The sequence below is a fragment of the Hemiscyllium ocellatum genome, chromosome 1, assembly GCF_020745735.1.
Source record: "Hemiscyllium ocellatum isolate sHemOce1 chromosome 1, sHemOce1.pat.X.cur, whole genome shotgun sequence".
In the NCBI taxonomy this organism is placed as follows: Eukaryota; Metazoa; Chordata; class Chondrichthyes; order Orectolobiformes; family Hemiscylliidae; genus Hemiscyllium; species Hemiscyllium ocellatum.
This window is the reverse complement of record NC_083401.1, coordinates 164697100-164720874: the sequence shown is the minus strand read 5'-3', so window position 1 is coordinate 164720874 and position 23775 is coordinate 164697100. Positions and strand designations below refer to the sequence as shown.

The 23775-nt window shown below is 38.2% G+C and overlaps 1 protein-coding gene across 1 annotated transcript in view; it reads left to right on the top strand.

Annotated features, from left to right (window-relative positions):
- Positions 1 to 23775, top strand: part of fbxw7 (F-box and WD repeat domain containing 7) — a 41764-nt gene that overhangs the window by 4819 nt on the left and 13170 nt on the right. Inside the window, 7 exon segments of the mRNA XM_060827480.1 lie at positions 648 to 789; positions 10429 to 10563; positions 11971 to 12094; positions 12251 to 12387; positions 13113 to 13226; positions 19216 to 19397; positions 19595 to 19820. Coding sequence (XP_060683463.1) covers positions 648 to 789; positions 10429 to 10563; positions 11971 to 12094; positions 12251 to 12387; positions 13113 to 13226; positions 19216 to 19397; positions 19595 to 19820 — 1060 coding nt within the window.

The following is a 23775-nucleotide window of genomic DNA, read 5'->3' as shown; positions in this document are numbered from 1 at the left end:
TTGCCTTCAAAAAATATTATTTCTTGGAAGTGATGTCCTCTCTGACATTAAGCAAATGAAAGCTTGGAAATGCAAGTTTTCCTTTCTTCCCACCCTCCCTCATTTTAGGAATGACTTTGTCTTCTGTTTGTTAAAGTGGCTCTAGCTATGCACCCGCTCTTAATATCCTAAAAACTTTATTGAGCGAGATTTACTGTTTTTCTATGTGCAGAAAACTGACTTATTGAATCTTCCAATACTTCGTCTGACTCCAACTTCATTCAATCCTTTAAGGGTCAAGTCATCCAAAACTCAGCTGGTCACAAATTTTGGATCCCTTAAGTCCATTTCGCCCATCACTCTTGTCCTTGTTGGTTTATGTTGGGTCCTGATCCATTCATTTAAAAATTCTTCTAATTGTGTTTTCACTCTGCAATGGCTTTGCCTCCACCTATTCTTATTTCTGTCATCTCTGATGATAGTCCCATGAAGTGCAATGAGACACTTTACCATGTTAAAGATATTATATAAATGTAAGTTGATTTATCTGCCTGCACAAGACTTCAGGATGGTCTTTAGGTGCTGATCTGTGAATGCTTATAGTCATTGAAAAAGTTGTTTTTTGTTCTAAATCGAAGTTTGCTTTAGTAATCTTTTTTCTTCAGCAGCACCACAGGGCTGGTTCCATGTTCAGCAACACCTACTACTTTTGGCGACCTGAGAGCTGCAAATGGACAAGGGCAACAGCGGCGTCGGCTCACAACTGTCCAGCCACCTCCAGAACTGCAAGATTGGCTCAAGACCTTTCAGGTTGGGTTGTGCTTCAGTAACAATGGGATTTTTAGAAAGAAGAATTATTATCACAGAAACAAAATATATTGTCAAAGGACCCATGTTGGCCTTTAACTGCATTAGGTTACTGTTGAGGTTATAGTGATACTCAGTATATCCTGTAGAAGCCTATAAATTTTTCAACGTAATGCTACTTTTAGCCCTTGCTTGAGAAAGTATTTTATTGATAAATATTTGTGATTTGATATCTATGTTCTTGAATTAGTTTCAAGGATTATATTTTAAAGAATTTTGACAGCATTTTTAAAAATTTTTAATAAATGATTCCCAGATTTTGCTGAGAAAAGTAATGTCATGATGACATCAGCAATAAACGCAGTGTACTACAACTCTATTGTTGCAGACATGGAGCCAAATGTAAGAGCTGTCAAAAACAAATGGCTCCTAACGACACCGGATAAGATTCAGTACATACATTGAATTAATTATTATAAGTTTCCTATTCCAGCCATTTTGTGAAACTATCCCTAGAATGAGTAATATAGTGCATGTTTGTAAAATCTACGGTTGACTTCAAGTTGTATCTGTGAAATTAGTTAACTCTATATGTAATTTATATGAAATGTTGCATAGCCCTGAAACATATGATGTTTGCCTCTGATTTCCTATTTCACCAGAAACTGGTACAGCATTTTAAATTTCAGATATTCCAAGTAGTAAATCAATATTATTTCAATTATCATTAAACATCAGTGGATTAAGCTAGTGTTCATACTACATTGGGGCCAAGGGTGTAAGATTTTTAAAAACTTTTAAAAATACACTGGTCAAATAAATGTGTTGTACAACGCTACCATAATTGCTATCATTTAAGCTTAATATTTTTTGTGACTCTTAAGTTTCTAATGAATAAATGAATTATGTGATGCAGTATCAAGCTACACGGATGAGGAAGTTCACTATACTAATCGTTTGTCTAGATGTTGTAAACAGACAAGCAAATCCCCTTATTTAATGATGATATCCAATTCTACACCTCCGCCAGCTCTCCCAACATTAACTACTAGCTAGACCCTATCCTAAATACCTTGATCCCTTGAATACGCAATGAGACTATGTTGAATAGACTCAATAGCTAAGTATCCACAACCCTCTAGGACAGATAATTTTAGAATTCACAAGTTGTTGAGAGCATAATTTCTGTTCATCTGTCTGAAATGGTACACCCTTTTCCCAAGATAATGATATTATTTCTAGACTCTCCAGCTCAGGAAAATAGCCTCCCAACATCTATCAACCTTCAAAGAATCTTGAATGTTTCAATGTGGTCATCTTATTCTGCAGAACTCCAGATACTATAGACCTAGTCTACTCAACCTCTCATAAAATAAGCCTTTTTGGAGTAAACCTGCTCCAAATTAAGTAAATTTGTCCTAGATAAGGAAATCAAAACTATGGATAGTATTAATTTCTCACAACAAAGACCATAACATACAATGTTGTCTTCCTAATTGATTACTTAATTTCTCAGATGTGAAGCAGCACTGCTAACCACTGAGCCACTGTGCCAGCCTAAAAAAAATTTTCATGACAAAAATTGTTCTTTGCGTTGACGTGATGCCAGATACATAGGCTATATGTTTTGAGGGCTGGCAGATTATGTGAAACAGCGTATCCCTTTGGCTGTTTGCTACCACCAAGGTACTAACCATTCCTAGCCAAAACACACTTGCAAAACCCACATTGCAGTGTCCAACATTAGATGTAATTCCAAGACTAGACAGTATTTTCTTATAATCCTGAACATGCAAAGAATTAGGCTGAAAACCAATTTATAATAGTCAGTTGGACTCAGTGCAGCATAATGTATTGGAAGTTACTCACAGTAATGCACAAGGCTGTGTTATTTGCAAAAAGAAAGAGTCATACACATTCTATGTGCAAACACTGTGCCTGTTTCAGCTCATCAAAATAGGTGATAGCCATCTCTCAGTGGTTAATTCTTTAGGGTAATACGTTGACCATTCAGAATCCACCTACCTGGTTTAAAATTCAAATAAAGCTTAGCAGTTTACTCTAGCATTATTAAGTTATGGATTCTCTAGCAATGTCTCTGCCTTTCAGAGTCCACTTGTCAACCAATCGGCACTCTCTTCTGTAATGTAAATGTTGTTTTCATTTTATTTTGTATTCCTGTGATACATTCTGATTGCAAAATGAATGATTTCAAGAAAATGTCTTTTTTCAGCAATACTCAAGTACTGTATTTATGTTGACTCTCTCCATTTGTATATGCAAGGGCACTCAAATCCCTCTAGTGCCCAGCATTTTCTTAAACTCCCTTAATTTAAAAACATATGTTTTTCCAATCTTCCTATCAATTTTATGCTTGATGTTGCATAATGTAAAGTATATATACAGTATACTTTATCTGCCATCTTGTTACCCATAATCATTTAACCTATGTATATCCCTTTGCAGTCTCTTGTAAAAATCCAAATATACTACCTCTGCTGGTCCCTGACATTTTTGCTACTTTTAGTCCCTCAAAAAAGCCCTATTTGGTGTGTGAAGCTGCAGATTCCCTTCTATAATTCTGTCCTAGCAACACTAAATCAGGTTGTGATTTTTCCATAAGACAAAAAGAAATGGGGGCAGGACTGATCCATTTAGTCTTCAAGCTTGCTGGACCATTCACTGAGATAATGGCTGATATTCTACATTAACACTTTTTTCCTGCACAGTCCCTGTATCTAAACATTTTTAAGATGTAGAAACCTATCAATCTCTGACTGAGCCTCCACAGCTATCTTGTGCCCAGGTGCCCATGTTCCTAATAGATTCACACATTTTGCCAATCGCTGATATTAGGCTAACTGGTCTATTTTCTCTGTTTGCTTGTTTTCTGAAAGAGCAGGGTTATCTTTGCTACCTTCCAATCCACAGGCACCGTTATGGATTCTCGAGAATTCTGGATGATCCCCACTATTTTTCCAGAAGCTCTCAAATGACTTCCTTTAAAATCTCAGAATGTAGGCCAATAAATCTTAGGAAACTGTCAACTTTTTGCCCCATCAATTTCTCTAGTACTTTGTCTTTATTGATAATTATCATTGCCACTCTTAATAAATCATTTGTTTCCACAAGTTCTGGAATATACTTATTTGTATCTTCACAGAAGATGACACAATTTTGCTTTGCCATTTCCATATTCCCCATTATAACCTTTCCTGCCTCACTGCTTCTGAGGAAGTTGTTTGTTTAAGGGCTGTATCCAGATGATAATGAGAAAGAGTGATGAGCCCAAAGAAGATGTTGCTGAGTTGTGATAGGAAGCTGACCAATGGCAGAGTAATCATGGAGAGGAATGGTAGAAATTTCCAGTCTAGATGGAGCCAAAGAACGGTTAAGCTTCGTTCTCCAACTGTACCTCCTTCCAAAATTGTTAGATCCTGCCAGTCCAGTGAAACCTGCCTTCCTCCCAGGGCTCCTTCTTAAGGCATCATTTTCTTTGAAAGTCCAGAATTGTGACCTCAAGATCTCAATGGCCCCAGAGGTCACGGTCTCCCAAACCTTGGACCACCACTGTCATCTCCCATTCTTGAATGTTTTGGACCTATCCCAGTGCTGAATTTATGCACATAATGCTATTTGAAGATTTTAGTGTTTTTCAGTGTTCCCTTATTGAATAGTAGTTTAACTCTAAATGATCAGAGTCACCTTAATGATTAGTTTCTAGTCCTAGTGAGGTTTGATTCTACCGTAAAGTAATACATTGGTTAATTCATGGTTTACCTCTCAACATCAAGGCAGAACCACCTCAGAACAGTGTCCTACTCCACGGCGTCTTCAGTTATTTTCTCATTAGATTTTTCTTCCATCAATAAGATTCAAGCTGTGATGTTTCATTCACATTCCTCAAGTAATAAAGGAGCCTATACCAACATGCAGCAAAACTTGAGCAACATAAAGGTTTGGTAGATGAGTGACACTAGGTGACTAACTCCCACAAGAAAGTATCTAATCACCTCCCCTTGAAAGCCAGTACCATTACCATAATCATGTAATTTTCCACACCATGAACATCCTGAAGGCAATGTTGGCTGGAAATAATACTGAACCAGCCATCTGAATACTGTGGCTTCAAAAGTAATCAGAGACTGGATATTCTGCATACATCTTACCTCCTGATTCTCTAAAGCCTGTCCGCTACCTACAAAGCACAAATCAACAATGTGATGGAGAAATGCAGCTCCAACAGTACATATTAATCACAACACTACCAAAGTCAAAACAGCCTGAATGACAGCCATGACCTTAAGCATTCAGTTCATCCATCACTGGTGCATTGTGGCGGTAGAGTGTACCATATACAAGATGTACTGCAGCAATTCTCCTGACATCTATATAGGCACCTACAAAGCCTGCCATCTTCATTATTTGGAAAGATATGGGCAGTCACAACCCCCCATCTGGACTTATAATTGTAATCCACTCCTTCATTGTTGTTGAGTCAAATCTTGGAACTCCCTTCTTAACAGTATTAAGTATCTACATCACATGGACTCAAAAAAAAATGACTGATCATGTTGGAGGCAACCAGAATGGACAATAAATGCTGATATTGCCAACCGTGCCCACATGATGTGGAGTTTTTTAAAATGGTTAGTAGGCAGTTTATCAGCAATGTAACAATGATTGTCAGATTTTAGGTTAAATTTTCTACAGTTATTCTCCCAATTACCTTCTGTAAATTCAGAAAACTGCGTAAAAAGATATTTAAGGCATTTCTACAGCGTTTCCAGCACAATTGTGTGCAAACTGGTATTCTGCCTTCAGATGCCCAGTTTAGATGTCACAATTTAGTGCAAATGTACAATGGATTTAAATATGGAGTGCTCATGAAACTGCCAGTGACATTACAATTTATCAAGTCTTCAACCAATTACTGAGATAAGCAAGGGAGGCAAATTGTAATTCTAGTCGGCATCCAACTCTGATTTGATGCCTGACATGCTATTTTGGACCTCACCATTCTAATTAATAGCCTCTCTTAAACATGCACCAAATGTGTTCAGCAACTCGAGACCCCTTCACCCAAGGAGGAATCATGAACAGCTTGAGAATAAGTAGTTTATCACTTTCTGCTGCATTTGAGCAAATACTAGAAATTTGGCGGAGATTAGAACAGTTGGCTAAGTCTGTAGTGAGTGGTACTGCATGTGGGAAGCAGTTGCTACTGCAAGAGCTGAGAATGCCATTCAAGTGGAGGGCTACAACGCAACACGCCTTCCCAGTAAAGATTTGGGTTTGGGTGATAAGAAACAGAGATTAAAAGCTTGCAGAAGAGCAGGGCTTTCAGTAGGATGTTTCATCCACTGAGGGTCTTGCGCGAGTACTTCTACCTCTATACATTAAAACCTCAATTATCTGGCATTTGATTATCCAAATTTCAGATTATCCGGCAGATCACAAGATCCCGATGTTTGGCTCAACTATGTTATCTGGCATTCGATTATCTGACAAACACACCCTGCCTGTGTTGTTCGGATAATTGAGGTTCCTCTGTACTAAGTCAGGATTAGTCTATTCAGTGGTTGCATTTCACCAAAACTATAGTAAAATGACTCTATCTTATCTTGGAAGTATACCTGCAACTTCAGCAGGCTGAGAGTTGTGATACCTGGTGCCAGAGAGTTTTTAAAAATTGGGTTTGTCCCAGCTGGAACTGGTGACTTGGCAAATATCGGACAGTTCACCAAATATTTTGTATCAGAGATGACAGAGTCAGTATGACAGACAAGTGGACTTCATTGCTCCTCTGTTCAGTGGAAGGACCTGGGACATGCATGTGGCTTTGCCAAGTTGGCAAACTTACTAATTGTAAAAGCCATCGCATGATATATGTGATTTTGTAGCAGGTATGTTTTAATAATAACTCGCCACTCAAAGGTTGCTACCCATTGTGCAGTTCATGTATGACCATGTTTAGAACATCATGCTAGATAACGATGCACTATTTGGCAGATGTACACATACTGTGTCAATCCTCAGCTCCAGGATGGTTGTTCAGTGACAGCTTTACACCTAGCTGCTAACTCCCTTCTATCACACAGTTATTTGTTGCCAGCTCTCACTGGCCTCTGCAACCCCTTTAATTAGACCATAAACAGATCAGCCAAGATCTTATTGAATGGGTCAATTAGAATTCAATTGTTCCTATATTCTTACTTGGTCATAGAGTTATACAGCAAGGAAGCAGACTCTTCGGTCCAACTCATCCATGCTGACCAGATATCCTAAATTAACCTAGTCTCATTTGCCAGCACTTGGCCTGTATTCCTCTAAACCCTTCCTTTTCATGTAGCCATCCAGATGCCTTTTGGGCGGCACGGTGGACTCAGTGGTTAGCACTGCTGCCACACTGCGCCAAGGACCCAGGTTGGATTCCAGCCTTGGGCGACTGTCTGTGTGGAGTTTGCACATTCTCCCCGTGTCTGCGTGGGTTTCCTCCGGATGCTCTGGCTTCCTCCCACTGTCCAAAGATGTGCAGGTTAGGGGAATTGGCCATTCTAAATTGCCCATAGTGCATTAGTCAGAGGGAAATGGGTCAGGGTGGGTTGCTCTTCGGAGGGTCGGTGTGGACTTGTTGGGCTGAAGGGCCTGTTTCCACACTGTAGGGAATCTAATCTAATCTAATCTAAATGTTGTACCAGCCTCCACTATTTCCTCTGGCAGCTCATTCCATACATGCACCAGTCTTTGCATGGAAAAGTTGCCCCTTAGGTCCCTTTTAAATCTTTCCCCTTCCACCCTAAACCTATGCTCTCTAGTTCTGGACTCCTCTACCCTGGGAAAAGACCTTGTCTATTCATCCTGTCCATGCCCCTCAGGATTTTAAAAACCTCTATTAAGTGACCCCTTGGCCTCCAACGCTCCAGGGAATACAGCCCCAGCCTATTTAGCCTCTCCTTATAGCTCAATCCCTCCAGCCCTGGCAACATCCTTGCAAATCTTTTCTGTACCCTTTCAAGTTGACTTGTTTACCTTGTACAGTGCCTAGGTGATTCGCTAGAACTAACAACATACCTTCATACGTAAGTCACAGTTTAACACCGATACGAAGCCATCAATTTTAAAAAGTTGCAGCATATGGTAACACAATCAATGTGCAAACAGTCTAAAATTACCTGGAGCCATAATCAACCAGACGTAGCATTAAAGGAAAAGACTGGAATACCAAATAAAGTTTATCACAGTACTCTGAGCTATTCACGAGAATCCCACAAAATGAATTAACATTTACTGCAACTTGAATAAATACTTCAGGAGCTTTATTTCCAAGCTGTGAAACTCATTATGTGCATTTGAAATTCAGCACTGCTTTATTTTGATCTATATGATCATCTTATTGTTGTATCTAGTTTTAATTTCTCCAAGAATGTTCTTGATTTAATAAGTCAAATAATGACATTGGTTATAATGCAAGTATTATCACTGTTCAACAAGGATTTTAATTTCACCTGAACCTAATATCCTTCATTGCTCACAAGTTTGTTGTTTTAAATATATGGATGAAGGCTGGCAGGCTGGCAGTATTCAATGACCGCTTTAGTGGTCATTCTGACAATATTGCATGCCTCTTTAAGCAAATAGAAACCAAATAGAATATAACAATCTAATGGAGCAGGAAAGGTTGTGAACTGCAATGCCAGGAAAAATATGCATAAAATCATGTGTATAACCCTTAGCAATTTCAAAACAAATTTACAACTGGCTAAGCAATAGTATAGCTTTAATGGAAATCTGTTCACTTTTAAATGATGTATGAACAAAATGCTCTATTTTGAAAAGATATTCTAAATGTGATGTGGATTGCCAAGGTCAATTTCAAGCTTATTCTTTGAAGGATCTTACTATTGTGCATAAAACATAAGCACCCAGTAAACCAGTCAGAAAGAAGACTAAGGTGATTGGATTTGTGACCTGTTCCTTGAGAAAAATGAATTTAAATTTTATTTGATTATTCTGGACTCAAATACATTCCTGCTATATGCACATTCTATATTGAATCTCTAACCATCAGTCATCCAGTTTAATATCAATAATCTATAGATGAAAAACATTGCTGAAATCAGTTTATAGGCTCCTAAACAGTTATCTGGAAGTTTTCAAAAATTTTTTTTAAAAATAAGCTGGAATTCAGGAAATTTGAGCATCATTTGGAGCAATTCAGTCTAAGGATTGAGTTGACTTAATTGTAGGTTTTTTAAAATATATATTCAGTTGATTTAGTAGACAATTCCTAAATTAATTTTTAAGGCAACACCTGTGTCTTACTTTTCATTTCTTTGCCCTCTTTTCTTTTTTAAAAAAATTCCCTTCTTTCCTGCTTGTTTATAGATTCTGCTGTTTTTCTTTATCACCTTATTGTACATGGGTGCTCATTTGCCACAAACTTTCATTTTATTTTGACCTTTAATTTTATTGCTTTTGCTTGCTCACTTTGCAAATCACTATATCCTTCTGATGTTTCTGTTGGCTCTTAGATTGTCTTCAAAACAATCATTAGCCTAATTATTAAAGTATAAATGCTGCAGCAACTTCAGACAAAGGCAGCGGGGAGGTTAAATGTGGAAATCCAAAGGTTATGTCTGAAATGTGCCACGCTATCGTAAACTTTAAAACAACATTTTGTTTATTGACTCACCATGAAGTTGTGATATTTGCATGGTAGATGCACAGTAAATCCATGGTAGACAGCTCTGTCTTGTCCTGTTTGGTTCAATGTGATAGATACTCATTACTGTCAGTCAACCACTCTACCACTAATAATTAACATGTTAAAACTGTCTACTCGAACTCTCACGTATGCAACTTTGTACAAAAAAAAATTCAAAACACAAATGTATGAGGCCATCGGTAATGACATGCAGTTAGATCCCCTTCCACTGCAAATTATCATGTTCTGCCTATGCTATGTTCATCAAAACGGCAAGGAATATTCACTAATTACTTCGAATCTTCCAATCCAATCTAATTTTTTGATCCTTCAAGCAGGATAGCATTCATTTGTTTAACAGTATCAAGAAGGACTATCCTCAATCCGATTTCCTCAAGTCTCTCGAACCATAGTCCTATTCTGATTTTCAGTTGTCTCACAAATTGCAAGTAATTGTTCATAGCCTCCTGTATCCCAGATGGAAACAGAGCAAAGATATCTATTGAATCAAGGTTTTTATTCATTCACTAGCTCACCATTCATGTACACATCCAATTTATTGTCCATTCCTAATTGCTATTGAGTATGACTGCAGCTCTTGACCTTTTCAGTACATCTGTACAGCTGGCGAAAATGGAATTCCAGGATTTTGAGCCAGTGAACTGCAATGATATAGTTCTAAATAAGGATGGTGTGTAGCTTGGAGGGATATTTGAAGATAGCAGTGTTTCCATGCATCTGATGCTCTCATCCTTCTAGTTGATGGTGATCAAAGGCTTGGAAAGCGTTGTTGGAGGAGACTTGAGAGCTGCTACACTGCATCTCACTGATAGAATACATTGCTGTCATTTTATTGATGGTTTTGGGATTGGATGCTCATGTTAGTGAATGGGTACCATACAACAATTATTTCTTTTGTGTTGTTTTTGTTTCAGAGTTGGAGTGGACCAGAAAGATTACTTGCATTAGATGAATTGATTGACAGCTGCGAACCTACTCAAGTAAAGCACATGATGCAAGTTATAGAACCCCAGTTCCAACGAGATTTCATCTCATTGCTCCCAAAAGAGGTGAGGTGCTCTGAAAAACCAATATTCTGGAGTTTGAGTTTTTTTAAATAACTGCTTAATGTAGTATTGGCAGTTTAACACTTCAGCTGTTACATAAATGTTAATCAAATTGTTTCTGAAATGTGATGCAATAATACACAAATTACAAGTATCCTATTGAAAAGCCATTCAAGCTTTGAAAGTTGATTTGTAAATTTATCACAATTATGTGTATAGTAAAGATATAATGAATTAAATTCTGTTGCAAGTTTGTTGTATCAGCATCAGCTCCACTTCCTCACACCTTACCTCCTTCAGGGGTTCCATTCCATTCTCCCAGTTTGTCCATCTTCGTTGCTTCTATTTTAATGATGCTACCTTCCACCAAGTGACTCCAATATAACCTTTTTCCTAAACTGAGGATCCCCTCTCTGCTGTGGTTGTCCCGCACCCCTTCCTGCCCTTCCAAGCACAACAATAGAGTTTCCGTTGTCCTCACTTTTCACCATTCTAGTCTCCACGTTCATCCTCAGCCATTTCCACCAGCATCCAGAAGGAGGCCACCACAAAACACATCATGGTCTCTCTCACACTGTCAGCATTGCACAGGGACAGGTCCATCACTTCATTCCTAACACCACCTCAATCTCCCATGGCACCTTTGCATTGAATGAAATATATTATTGTCTTTGCTCATAATGCAGTCCCCTTTACACTGGCAAGGTAAAACACAGACTGGGTGACCGCTTTGTAACACTACCTGTAGGAATGACCCTGAAATTCCAGTTCCTTGCCATTTCAATAAAACGCCTTGATCTTATGCTAATATTTCTGTCCTGGAAATGTTCCAATGAAGCAGAATGCAACCCCTAAGAACAACACCTCCTTTGCCTCTTAAGCACTTTACAGCTTCTAGGACTCAATATTGAACTCTGAAACTTCAGAGCTTGACAGCATGACATCTGTCCTCCATTTTTCTTACATTCTTCCCCTCCACCTCAATGGCTGTGTCTAATTTACTTTGTTCTATGCAGAGAGGACCATTTTATCCCTTTCACAATCTAATTTACACCTAATTTTACATCTTTAATGCTTTTTCACTACAATTAGCAACCTCTTTGTCTTTTGCACAGGGTGTCCACACCTGTTCCCTTCTCTCTTCCTCTAACTATGTCAAAAGAATACCATTTCTAACCCTTTCACTTTTGAAGAAGTATGATATTGGAGTCAAAATGTTAAGTCTGTTACTGTCTCCATAGATGTTGTCAAACCTGCCGAGTTTCTCCATTTTTTTTTGTTTTCAGCTTTTCTGTTCATTTTTCTTCATTGTTTACTTGTACCTTTTATTTGCAGTTTTTTTATTTGAAAGATATTTTCCCCATTGTCGAAAGAAAATAATAGTTTATTTTCAACTTACACCTGTTGCAGCTAGCCCTGTATGTTCTCTCATTCCTGGATCCCAAGGATTTGCTGCAGGCAGCGCAGACCTGCCGTTACTGGAGGATACTGGCTGAAGACAACCTACTTTGGAGAGAGAAATGTAAAGAGGAAGGTGAGGACATTAAAAGAAACTTGGTGTGGGTATTCACAGTGTTTCATTTACTATGTTTAGACAGTCTAATAGTGAGGGAACTTGTGACTTTTTCCTTTATTTGAAGAATTTTAATAAGCTTCTTCTTAAAAGTACATGAAATCTATCTTTCTCCAGGAATTGATGAGCCTGTATACATCAAAAGGAGAAAAGTGATCAAACCAGGCTTTGCTCACAGCCCTTGGAAAAGTGCTTATATCCGACAGCACAGAATAGATACTAACTGGCGCTGTGGAGATCTGAAGACCCCAAAGGTACTGTCTCAACAAGAATTTAGGTGTTTGAAACTTTGGGAACAATTACCTACTGTTTGTTAGTTTGTATAAATAGAGTATAAAGTATGTAAGCTTTCAGACGTTTCGTCACCATACTAGGTAGCCCGGCAAGCTAACTTACATACTTAACATCAGCCTCAGCTACAAATCTTCTCAGAGTGTTGATGAAGCAGATGATAAATTTTGATGAGATTGCAAAAATCATTTGGTCAATGTCATTTGAAAACCTCAGTTTGCCATAATGGGAAAGGAAACCACATTTTAATGACTCACTTTATTAAAAATGTATAAAGCAAAAAAGAAATTACCTGAGCCATATAAATCAGAACTCTCTGTGGTTCCGTGTCTAGTTGTACAACACAGTTGCAGTCAAAGCATTAAAATTGGCTTAATTCTCTCTGATTTTATGTGGGGTTGCAGAATGAGATAAATTATGTAATCATTTGTATTTGTTGTGGAATGATTTATTCTACAGGATCTATGAGTGCAGTTATGGTGCGGACTGAGTAGGATATATCTATAATCAATTAATCTCTTTAAGACTGACTGCCAGACTTCCATGTGAAGAATTTGACTTGGGATATTGCAGAAAGTGTTGTTTCAGTAGTGAAAATGTGAGAATAGTCAAAGCATTTTGATGATGAGAAATAGTTAACCCAAATTTGCCCTGCTCTGAGTGGTATTCTGCTATTCTTTCTCAGCAGGTGCTGAAAGGGCATGATGATCATGTGATCACATGCCTACAATTCTGTGGTAACCGAATTGTCAGTGGTTCTGATGACAACACACTGAAAGTGTGGTCAGCTGTTACAGGAAAGGTGAGTTTCTTCAGTTTTGCCCATATCCTGATGGCTCTGTAAAGCTGCTATTCCACAAGACAGAGAATAAATTGTGACAAAATGAGGGCATGTTTAAAAACAAAAGGCAGTGCAGTTATCATGAGTGACTCTAATCATCTTGTATCGTAATACACAAGAACAAAAGTTGGCTATTCAGCAAGATCATGACTGATCTGATAACTCTCGTCTCCATTTACCTGACTTCTCCCCATAACCCTTGATTCTTACCGATTAATTATCGGACTATCTCCGTCTTGAATATTCTCAACATCCCAGCGTCGACAGCCTGTGCAGTAAACAATTCCACAGATTCCCTGCATCTTGAGTTAAGAAATTCCTCCTCATCTCTGTCTTAAAAGGGCAGCCCTTTATTCTGAGATGATACCCCTCTCTCCAATAAGGGGAAACAATCTCTCCACATCTCCCTGTCAAGTTCCCTTAGCATCTTGCCTGTTTCATTAAGGTTGTCTCTCATTTTTCTAAATTCCAGTGAGGACAGGCTCATGCTACTTAACCTGTCCCTGTAAGACAGTCACTCCATATCTAGTGTCAGCCTAGTGAACTTTTTCTGAACTGCTTCCAATGGCAGTATATCTTTCCTTAGATTAGAGGACCAAACCTGATCTCAGTATTCCAGGTACAGTCTGACTAGCACATTTTATAGTTTCAGCAAAATCTCTTAACTTTTATATTCTATTTCATTTGAAATAAAGACCAACATTCCATTTGCCTTCACTGTTATGCACTGAAGTTGCCTGCTAATGTTTTGGGATTCATGCACGAGGAATCCCAATTTCCTCTGTACTCTAGCTTTCTGCTGTCTTTCTCAATTTAAATAATAATCAGTTCCTCTGTTCTTAACTCAAAATGCATAACCTTTCATTTTTCTATGTTAAATTCCATTTGCTAAGTTTCTTTACCCACTCACTTAACATTTTTATATCTCTCTGCATTCTCCTTATGTCATCCTCACCACTTGCCTTCCCATCTAATCTGACTGTAATACAATTCACTGTCCTTGTTCAAGTCATTTCTGTTGTAAATAATTGTGGCCCCAGCACTAATCCATGTGGTAGTCCACTAGTTACAGGTTGCATTCTGAGAATGCCCCTTATCCCAAGTCTTCAGTTAGGTAACTGATCCTCTATCCATGCTAATTTACTACCTCCAAAACCATGGGGCTTATCCTCATGAAGTAGCTTAACATGCGATACTTTATCAAACCCTTAGGAAAATCCAAAAATATCACATCCACTCTTTCCTCTTAATTTATTGCTAGTTGCCTCCTCAAATAATTGTATTAAATTTGTCTGACATGAAGCCATGTTGATTCTGCTTGATTATATATATTTATAAATGCTCTGCTATTGCATCCTTTATGATCGACTTGAATATTTTCCCAACTGCAGACATTAAGCTAACTGGCTATAGTACCTGTTCGTTTGCCATGTTTTCTTTTTAAACCTCTGGGACATCTTCAAAATCTAAGGATTCTTGGAAGATTATTAGCAGTGCATTCACTGTCTCTGTAGTTACTTCCTTTAATATCTTAGGGTGTATTCAGTCAGGTCTAGGGGACTTAGTGGTCTCTAACCCCATTAGTTTTTCTAGCAGTTTTTCTCTAGTGATAGATATTGCATTTATTTTGTTTTCTTACTTTCTCCCTTGATTATTTAATAATTTTGGAATGCTAATAGCATCATCTATGGCACAGTGGCTCAGTGGTTAGAACTGCTGCCTCACAGTGCCAGGGACCCAGGTTCAATTCCCGCCTGGACAACTGCTCTATGGAGTTTGCCCACTCTTACACATGTCTGTGTGGGTTTCCTCCGGGTGCTCTGGTTTCCTCCCACAGTCCAAAGATGTGCGGGTTAGGTGAATTGGCCATGCTAAATTGCCCTTAGTGTTAGGTGCTTTAGTTAGGAGAATGGGTCTGGGTGGGTTGCCCTTCGGAGGGTAGGTGTAGACTTGTTGGGCCAAAGGGCCTGTTTCCACAATGGGCGGCATGCTGGCACAGTGCTTAGCACTGCTGCCTCACAGCACCAGGGACCCGGGTTCAATTCCCGCCTCAGGCAACTGTCTGTGTGGAGTTTGCACATTCTCCCCGTGTCTGCGTGGGTTTCCTCCGGGTGTTCCGGTTTCCTCCCACGGTCCAAAAAAAAATGCAGGTTAGGTGAATTGGCCATGCTAAATTGTGTTAGGTAAAGGGGTAAATGTAGGGGAACGGGGCTGGGTTGGTTGCTCTTCGGAGGGTTGGTGTGGACTTGTTGGGCCGAAGGGCCTGTTTCCACACTAAGTAATCTAATCTTAAAAAAAATTTGAAACTTCCCCAAGTCTAATATTTACCATTAATATTTGCCGCATTTTGTTTTTCTTTAGATTTGATGCTACCCTTAACTTTGCTGGTTAACGTTGACTGGCTTACCCCCTTTCTAGAACCCTTCTTCCTCACTGGGACTTACCTTTACTGTGAGCTTTGAGCAATTTTCTTAAATATCTGCCATTGCTCCTCAACTCTCTTTGTTACTGAATTCCTTTCCCGTTCTACTCCAGGCAGCTCTGCCCTCATTGTTTTGTAAATGCCCTTATTTAAAGTCATACCAACCCAAGTTCCTCCCCCTTCAAACTGAATGCTAGATTCTACTATGTTATGTCAACTTACCCAAGTGGTTCTTTTACTCTGACAAAACCAGCCACGTTACACATCACTGGGTCCAAAGTAGCCTGATCAAATTTTTAGCATCGCAAACAGTGGAGTGCCACGGAACAGAGGTCGGGCCACAATTATTTATCTTATATATGAATGACTTGGACTAGAGAAGTGAATTTTCTATCGCCAGGTTTTGGATGACCCAAAATTGGTGGGAATGCCAGGAGAAAGGATGACGCATAATCTACAGAGGATATAGACAGGTTAAGTGAGTGGGCATCCAAATTCAGCAGGTTGTAGAGAAGGCAAATGGATTGCTAACTTCATTTCAAACAGAATGGAGTATAAAATTGTTGAAGACAGTAGGTAGACCTCACATGCTGAAAACAGAAATCAGTCCCCTTATCCCAAGAAAGATACGCTAGTATTAGAGGCAGATCAGAGAAGGTTCATAGATTAATTCTGAGTAAAGAGTGATTTTCTTGAGAGGAATGGTTGGGTAGATTGGACTTGAACTCATTGGCATTGAGAAGAGTGGAAGGAGCACATAAGATTCTTAGGTTACAGAGATAGGTTGCTTCCTTTTGTCGGAGACTCTAGGACCAAAGGTTTTAATGTCAGGTTATAGAGGTCATCCATTTAAGACACGGGTAAGAAGGAATTTTTTACTCTTGGTGGCAGTTAGTCTGTAGAGATCCTTACTTGACAGTAGGCTGTCAAGGCTGGGTTGTTAAGTTTATTCCAGACTGAAGTTGACTTTTAGTCAGTAAGAGGATGATGGGTTATGAGGAAAAGACAGGGAAGTGGAGTCGACGATATTCAGATCTGCCATGACTTCATTCAATGACATAGCAGACTTGATGGTCTAAATGCCTATTTCTCTTATGCTTTATGATCCTTCCTGAACCTAAGTTTATCAAAAGGAAGTTATTTGAAAAATTAAAGCTAAAATTAGAATGGAGATTTGAACTATTCTCCTTTCAGAAATTTAATTTTTTTTTCCCTGTTGCTTGTAACTAAGTGGCCACACCCTGTCTCAAAAAAAAAGGTGTGGGTGAAACAAAAGGACATTTATATTCAACATTTTGCAACCTCGTTAATGATTCTGCTTCCTGTACAGTCCTCTTGTCTAAAATAAATTCAAAGCAATTGCTTGTCTTTTGTAAAAGCTAGATGCTGGACACACTTTACAGTAGTGCTTTCACCACCTTTGATCTGAACCTGTAGTACACTTGTCCAATCCAAATCTGTTGTAAATTGAAATGCGTTAATTGGTAGTCACTGTGCATTTGGGCTAATTGATCTGAGGTCCATCAGTAAACAAAATGCTGCAATTAAATTTTGCCAAGAATGAAAGGAACAAGATTAGGATGAAATAATGAAATGCAAAAGAGATTAAAGTGATTTTTAAATAATCTCACTCAGACTTTTGAAGAAATACTTTCATGAGGATGTTCTGAACTGAATGATAAAGGAGATTTAAGTGAGAACATTTCAACAGAACATCTATGAATTGATGCAATGAACATCTAAAAATTTAGAAAGTTAAAACCTCACTTTGAAATTAATCCTTCACAGCAGTGTAGTATGTTGGTCTACTGATTCCTGGAATTGATCAGCAGGTAAATTCCTGATTTTATTCCAGTCTGGCAGATTCAAAGGGCTTTGTCTGGTTGCCAGTCAACATTAACCACACCTGGAAATATATTGCAACTTTTCTCTCAATTAAAAATACGGTGTCAAGGCACTGCATATGACATTCAATTCCAGCAGTTCTTATCAGAGAAAGATTTGAATATATCATGGTGCTGCTGTTTATTAATTTTGCTAATTTGAACAATTAGTGGTAGTTGAAATAACTCCACAGAAGCCGATATCCAGTCACCAAGTCCCTCTTTATTTACATGTGGAGAGTCCTTGCCACTGATCCAACTCCCTCAGAGCCAGTTCTCAGAGTGAACAGAACCTCTTGTTTATAACGATCAATCAGGCTCCCTGACTGCACCAGGTTAACAGCCACAATCAGGCAACTTACATTTTGAGGTCCACCTGCTTGACCTTATTACAATTGCTACTGTAGCATGGATTCTAAAGTTCATATTATAGCTCTGCAATAAGTGAAAATATCAACTAAAACTTCCATTTCTGTGCACTATGAATTAGCTTCTGTAGTGTACAGGCGGTTCTGAAATAGTTCCTTTCCCATGTGATCTTGTGTTATTTTTAAAAATTGCATAATAACAGTGCCATTTAAACTAATGGGACCAGTTCAGGAAAGGTCAGGAAAATGAGGTGAGTCTGCAATTATGATGATGTTTCTAAATGGTTGAGCAGGGTCAAAAGGCCAAAATGACTTCCTCCTAATCCATAGTCTTATATTCCTAAACATTTCAGGTTAATGACCATACCTCAAAACCTACGCATTACTCTTTCAATGAAATTGAGCAATTGATCAGGAGCTGTGACAACATCACTGCTGGTCTTAAAGGAAGCTACTCATGAAAATTTAACAAACTCTAGCATTGATTTTCCTATTCTCCAATGTTACTATCAGGTGGGATCAGAATAAAGGAGCGTTCTTTGCAGTACTAAAGTTTATTGAATTAAGAGGGATCTGTAAATCTTTAAAAGTGCATAGAGATACTAAACATTAAAACAGGAAGATTTTGTGAAGGAAAGTGTATGATTGGGATTTCAAAATGACCTTGACTTGTCACCAAGACTTCTGTGAAAATAGAAAATATAACAGTGGATTATTTGAAATTTTTGTCGAAGGCTAAACTGAGAGAGTTAGTGGATAAATTGCAGGTGAAAATAAAAGCAGGATTTTGTAAAGATGAGATGCTTAAAGAAGTTAGAATAAAAAAGGAGGACTTGAAATTGATGTAATTATTCAAATTGGCTAAGATTCCCATAGGAGTGAAGTAACTTGAAAGAAAAATAGAATAGAAGGCATGATTTGGAGATGCCGGTGTTGTACAAAGTTAAAAGTCTCACAGTACCAAGTTATAGTCCAACAAGTTTATTTGGAAGCACTAGCTTTTGGAGCGCTGCTCATTCATCAGGTGGTTATCTGGTTATGAAGGGGAAGCACTCCGAAAGTTAGTGCTTCAAAAAAAACTATTGGACTATAACCTGGTGTTGTATGATTTTTAACAGAATAGAAGAGAAATGGAAAGAGAAGAAAAGACGAATGGAAAGGGGAATGGAATTTAAAACGCCTGAACTCCATGAAAAACTCTGAAATGTGCATATATTGGGAGCACGGTGTTTTCAGTAACAGTTACCATATTTTGTTATTTTCCCATTTATTTTCAGTGTTTGAGAACATTAGTAGGACATACGGGTGGTGTCTGGTCATCCCAGATGAGAGGCAATATCATTATAAGTGGATCCACTGACCGAACATTGAAAGTATGGAATGCAGACTCTGGCGAATGTATTCACACACTCTATGGTCATACCTCTACTGTGCGCTGCATGCACCTCCATGAAAATCGGTAGGATTATGTCTGTACTTAATAAAATGACAGTATTCCTGGAGAAAACACAAACTATATTGATATTAAATAATCATGCAATCAGAAGATCTTGCTTTATCAAATTGTTAGAATTTGACACAAGTGGATATACATCTCTATTTGGCCAGTTAGTTTTTGTTATGCACTAATTTGGATGGTCTTGGTTAATATTACAGGGTTGTGAGTGGGTCTCGAGATGCTACTCTTCGTATCTGGGATATTGAAACAGGACAGTGTTTACATGTGTTGATGGGTCATGTTGCAGCTGTGCGATGTGTACAGTATGATGGAAGAAGAGTTGTTAGTGGGGCGTATGATTTCATGGTTAAGGTGTGGGACCCTGAAACGGAAACCTGTCTGCATACATTACAGGGACACACCAACAGGGTCTATTCATTACAGGTAAGAGACTGAAATAATTGTCCATCACATTTTTGTTTTCAAATCCTTTTCTATGTGCAAAGTCATGTATAGATTTATATGCTTTTAGAGGAACTTTGTAGCTAATAGTTATCTTGGAGTTAACATGGTGTGTTATATTGCACTTGGCCCCACATTGCTCAGTACAATTGATAGACACATGCTTTACTGTGCATTATAGGTTTCAAATCCATGGCAACTATTAGTTACTTGAAGTGTTTAGTGACCTTGCCTTTTAGGGATGCACTTCTATGTAGGAGATGAATTCTTCCAAATAGTATGCAATCTCAAAAAATAAAATAGCAAACAAGTTATCCTGGGCACCTCCCAGGTCCAACCGCAGTCCCATCCAATCGATCTGGATCAAAATCTAGAGGTTTATTTTCATGCACTGTCTTATTATGCTGCCTTTGATGCCCATATTAAAATACTGCTTCCAAGTTCTGTTTGAACTAAGAAATCAGCATGGTACAGCTGGGGGGTTTTTGGCATCAAACAGTGCATTAGGGATGAATATAACTTTTTAAATGGTTGAACAATTAGCAAATTGTTCAAGTTGAGATCACATAAAAAGGCAAGTTCAGTGTTGGATACCAATTAAATGGCAAATGGTTCTTCAAGGGTGTGTCTTTTTTAGTTGAATGTCCTGGCTCCCGGAAGCATCCCAAAATTATTTTTAGAAACCTGCTGTGTCATATGCTGGTGCAGATGTTAAAGAGATGTATGCTTCTGCTAAAATATGTGAGAGCACTGTTTAATCAAAAATAACTGTAGTCTGCATTCTAAAACATACAGACATATAATTAAGCTTTGCCGTATTTTGTGTGTGGCGTAACTGGTCAATGTAAGTAGCTCAGATGATTTATTGTGGATCTTCCCACATTTATTTCATTGCTATGTTTTTGTAATGTAAATTTACAGTACATGTTTTGTAAAATATTCCACATTAGTACATAAACCCAGAATAATCTTTAATGACATTATTAAACCTAGTTTTAAAAATGGGAGGAGTTTGTTGAATAAGGCTATTGCTATCTCTGTGTAAATCAGAAGCCATTCCCTGCACTACTAAAGTCACATTCACGTTCTTTTTTAGGTACTCTTTATGAATCTATGGAGTGAGTTAAAGTCAGTAACCCAGATCTTTTATGCATGGCTGGAACATTTAGTGAAATTAGTCAAAAGTCCAATGAAGATTTTCATTCTTTTTCTAATTAACATAGCTCAAGTTACAGATTTCTGGAAACCTAGGGAAGCATCAGAATACAAACAAGGAGCAAGTGAAATTCTAAAATAGTGATGCAGAAAATTAAAGATAGGTGTTACCTAAGTGTGACACTTAAGATCATCTACAGACACCTTCATCTCAAGAGACAGGGGATAACATACAGGTAAAATTAATAGTAAAGAAGACCCTAGTTGTAGTCGTACATGAGAAGACAACTGACATGAGGTCCCTGGCACAATCGTTTGTTCAGTGGTTGAAGTGAAAGAGTATTGTACAGATAACTGTCCTATACGCTATTTCACTCAAAATTTTCATAAGCTATTTCTATAGCAGGATGGCAAGGAGTTGCAGCTAAATTTTGGATTAACCGTTATTGTCACATTAATTTCCATTTATATAGCACCTTTTAACCCTTAAAGCACTGTGGTAGTTCAAAAAGGCATTACAAAACAAAACATGCCACTGAGTCACAAAGGATGATGATAAGTAAAATGACTAAAGATTAATCAATGATGAATATAAAATACTGTAGAGATCAAGAATCTAAAATAACAAAAAATACTGGAAATACTCAGAGAACTTTGGACAGAGAATAAGAGTTAATGTTTCAGGTCAGTTATCTTTAATCTCTAATTCTGTTTCTGCATGGATGCTCCCTAACCTTGGTCAAAGAGGTATGTGCTGAGAATGGAAGGAAAGTGGTACAAAAGCGGAGAGATTCAGAGAGGAAATTATAATGCTTGGGACTGAGGCAATGGAAGGCACATCCACCAATGGGTGGAGCTTTAAATTTGGAATACTCAAACAGCTGGAATTTGAGGAGCGTAGACATCGTGGATGGTTGTAGATATAGTGGGTATACAGAGATAGAGCAGGCCACTACTGAGGTAGTGGGAAACAAGGAATAGAATTACAAAATCAAAGTGTTGCTCACTTGAGAGCCATTGTTAATCAGCAAGTGTGGGGCAGTGGGCAAGCAGTATTTGGTACAACATAGGGCATAAATGGTAAAGTATTTTATTAACTCAAGTTTACAGAGGCTGGAATGTAAATGACTACTTTAACAAAATCTTGGTCATGTCTGGAAGTAATAAAGATTATTGGTGAGGATTACAGCAAAAGAGCTGAGGTAGGGTTGGAAGCTGGCAAAATTATGGAGGTGTAAATAGCCACGATGCATGAAGGACCACAGGCATCCCTGTCCATTACGGAGAGACAATTAGTTATAAATAGCTTGGCTGGCATCACTGTAAATATGAAGAAAGGCAAGTAAGCACACAAAGACGAACTACCACAGCTGCACAGGGCTGCATTAGAGCGGCACCACTGCTATCATTCTGCTTTACCGTATTGCCATCTAGCCAGCTGAGCTCCCTGACATTGTGGAAAATGGTTGAAAACTCGTCTTGGCCTCAAATATGTCAATAACGTTGCAAAAAGTCTGATTCAGTATCAAGATTTCTGCTGATCCAGTACTGACTGTCGATAAACAGTTTGATAATTTAGAGACAGTGGAGGGCGAGTCGAGAGTGTAGTGAGGTAGAGACAGAAAATGCTGGTAAAACTTAGCAGCTTTAGCAGCATCTGCAACAATGTAAATGAAAAATAGGAGGAATCCAAAGATGACTCCTTGGAGGACTCCAGTATTTATTGTGCAAAAATAGACATGTTTTTGTTGAACGGCTATTGTTGGCCGTTCACTGGCTGTAATGATCAAGCTCATGGTAATACTTGACAACTAAGATCCCAGAGTAAAACCTAGTTTGAAAAGTCAGGGATTTAATTCTCGTAGTTAGTTGCCTCTGTGATTGGTCATTGAGCATGTACCCAAGGCGCTTTCAATATTCGTTAGTAAATTAACACAAAATAATCACACAAAAAACAAATTATACATAATTCAATTTAGAACAGTCTTATTGTATACAGCAAAACAAAGTTCTAACTGATTTACCAGCAATACTATCTAGATATAGTCTCACCCAGGGAAGTATCACTACTATTGTATTGTTTATAATAGGATTTCTGATTTTCCTAATTACATGTTAAACTAACTAGCCTATAGTTTTTTTGGGGGGCCTCCTTCCCTTTTCAGTAAAGGTGTTGCATTGGCAGTCTTGCAGTCCTCGGGGACTTTTGCAGATGTATTCATTATCTCTGTAGCTGCTTCTTTAAGTATCCTGGAATGCATCTGCCCGGTTCAGAGGACTTACTGGTCTTTATCCCTATTAGCTTTATAAGTATTTTTTTCTCTAATTATGTTTTTCATGTTTATTTTCTCTTATCCTTTTACCCTTCCATTACTTAGTAAATTTTGAATGCTCTGCATATCTTCTATTGTGAAGACTGACGCAAATCCTGCACCATTTCTCTGTTCACCATCATTATTTCCCCAACCTCATTCTGTGAGAGGTCGATGTTAATTTTGGTCTCCCTCTTCCTTGCTATTCCTATAAAAAAGCTGTTGCTGTCCATTCTGATATTACTTGCAAATGTATCCTCAAAGTTTCTCTTCTCCCTATTTATCATTTTTGTGGTCGTCTTTTGTTGGTTTTCAAAACTTCCTGAATCCTCCGAGTTTCCCACTAATTTTTGTTGTTTTTTTTTCTTTCAGTCTGAACCTATACTTTATGTTAACCATGGTTAGCTTATCCCCTTTCTAGAATCCTTTTTGGGACATACCTGTGCTGTGAGCCATGAACTATTTTCTTC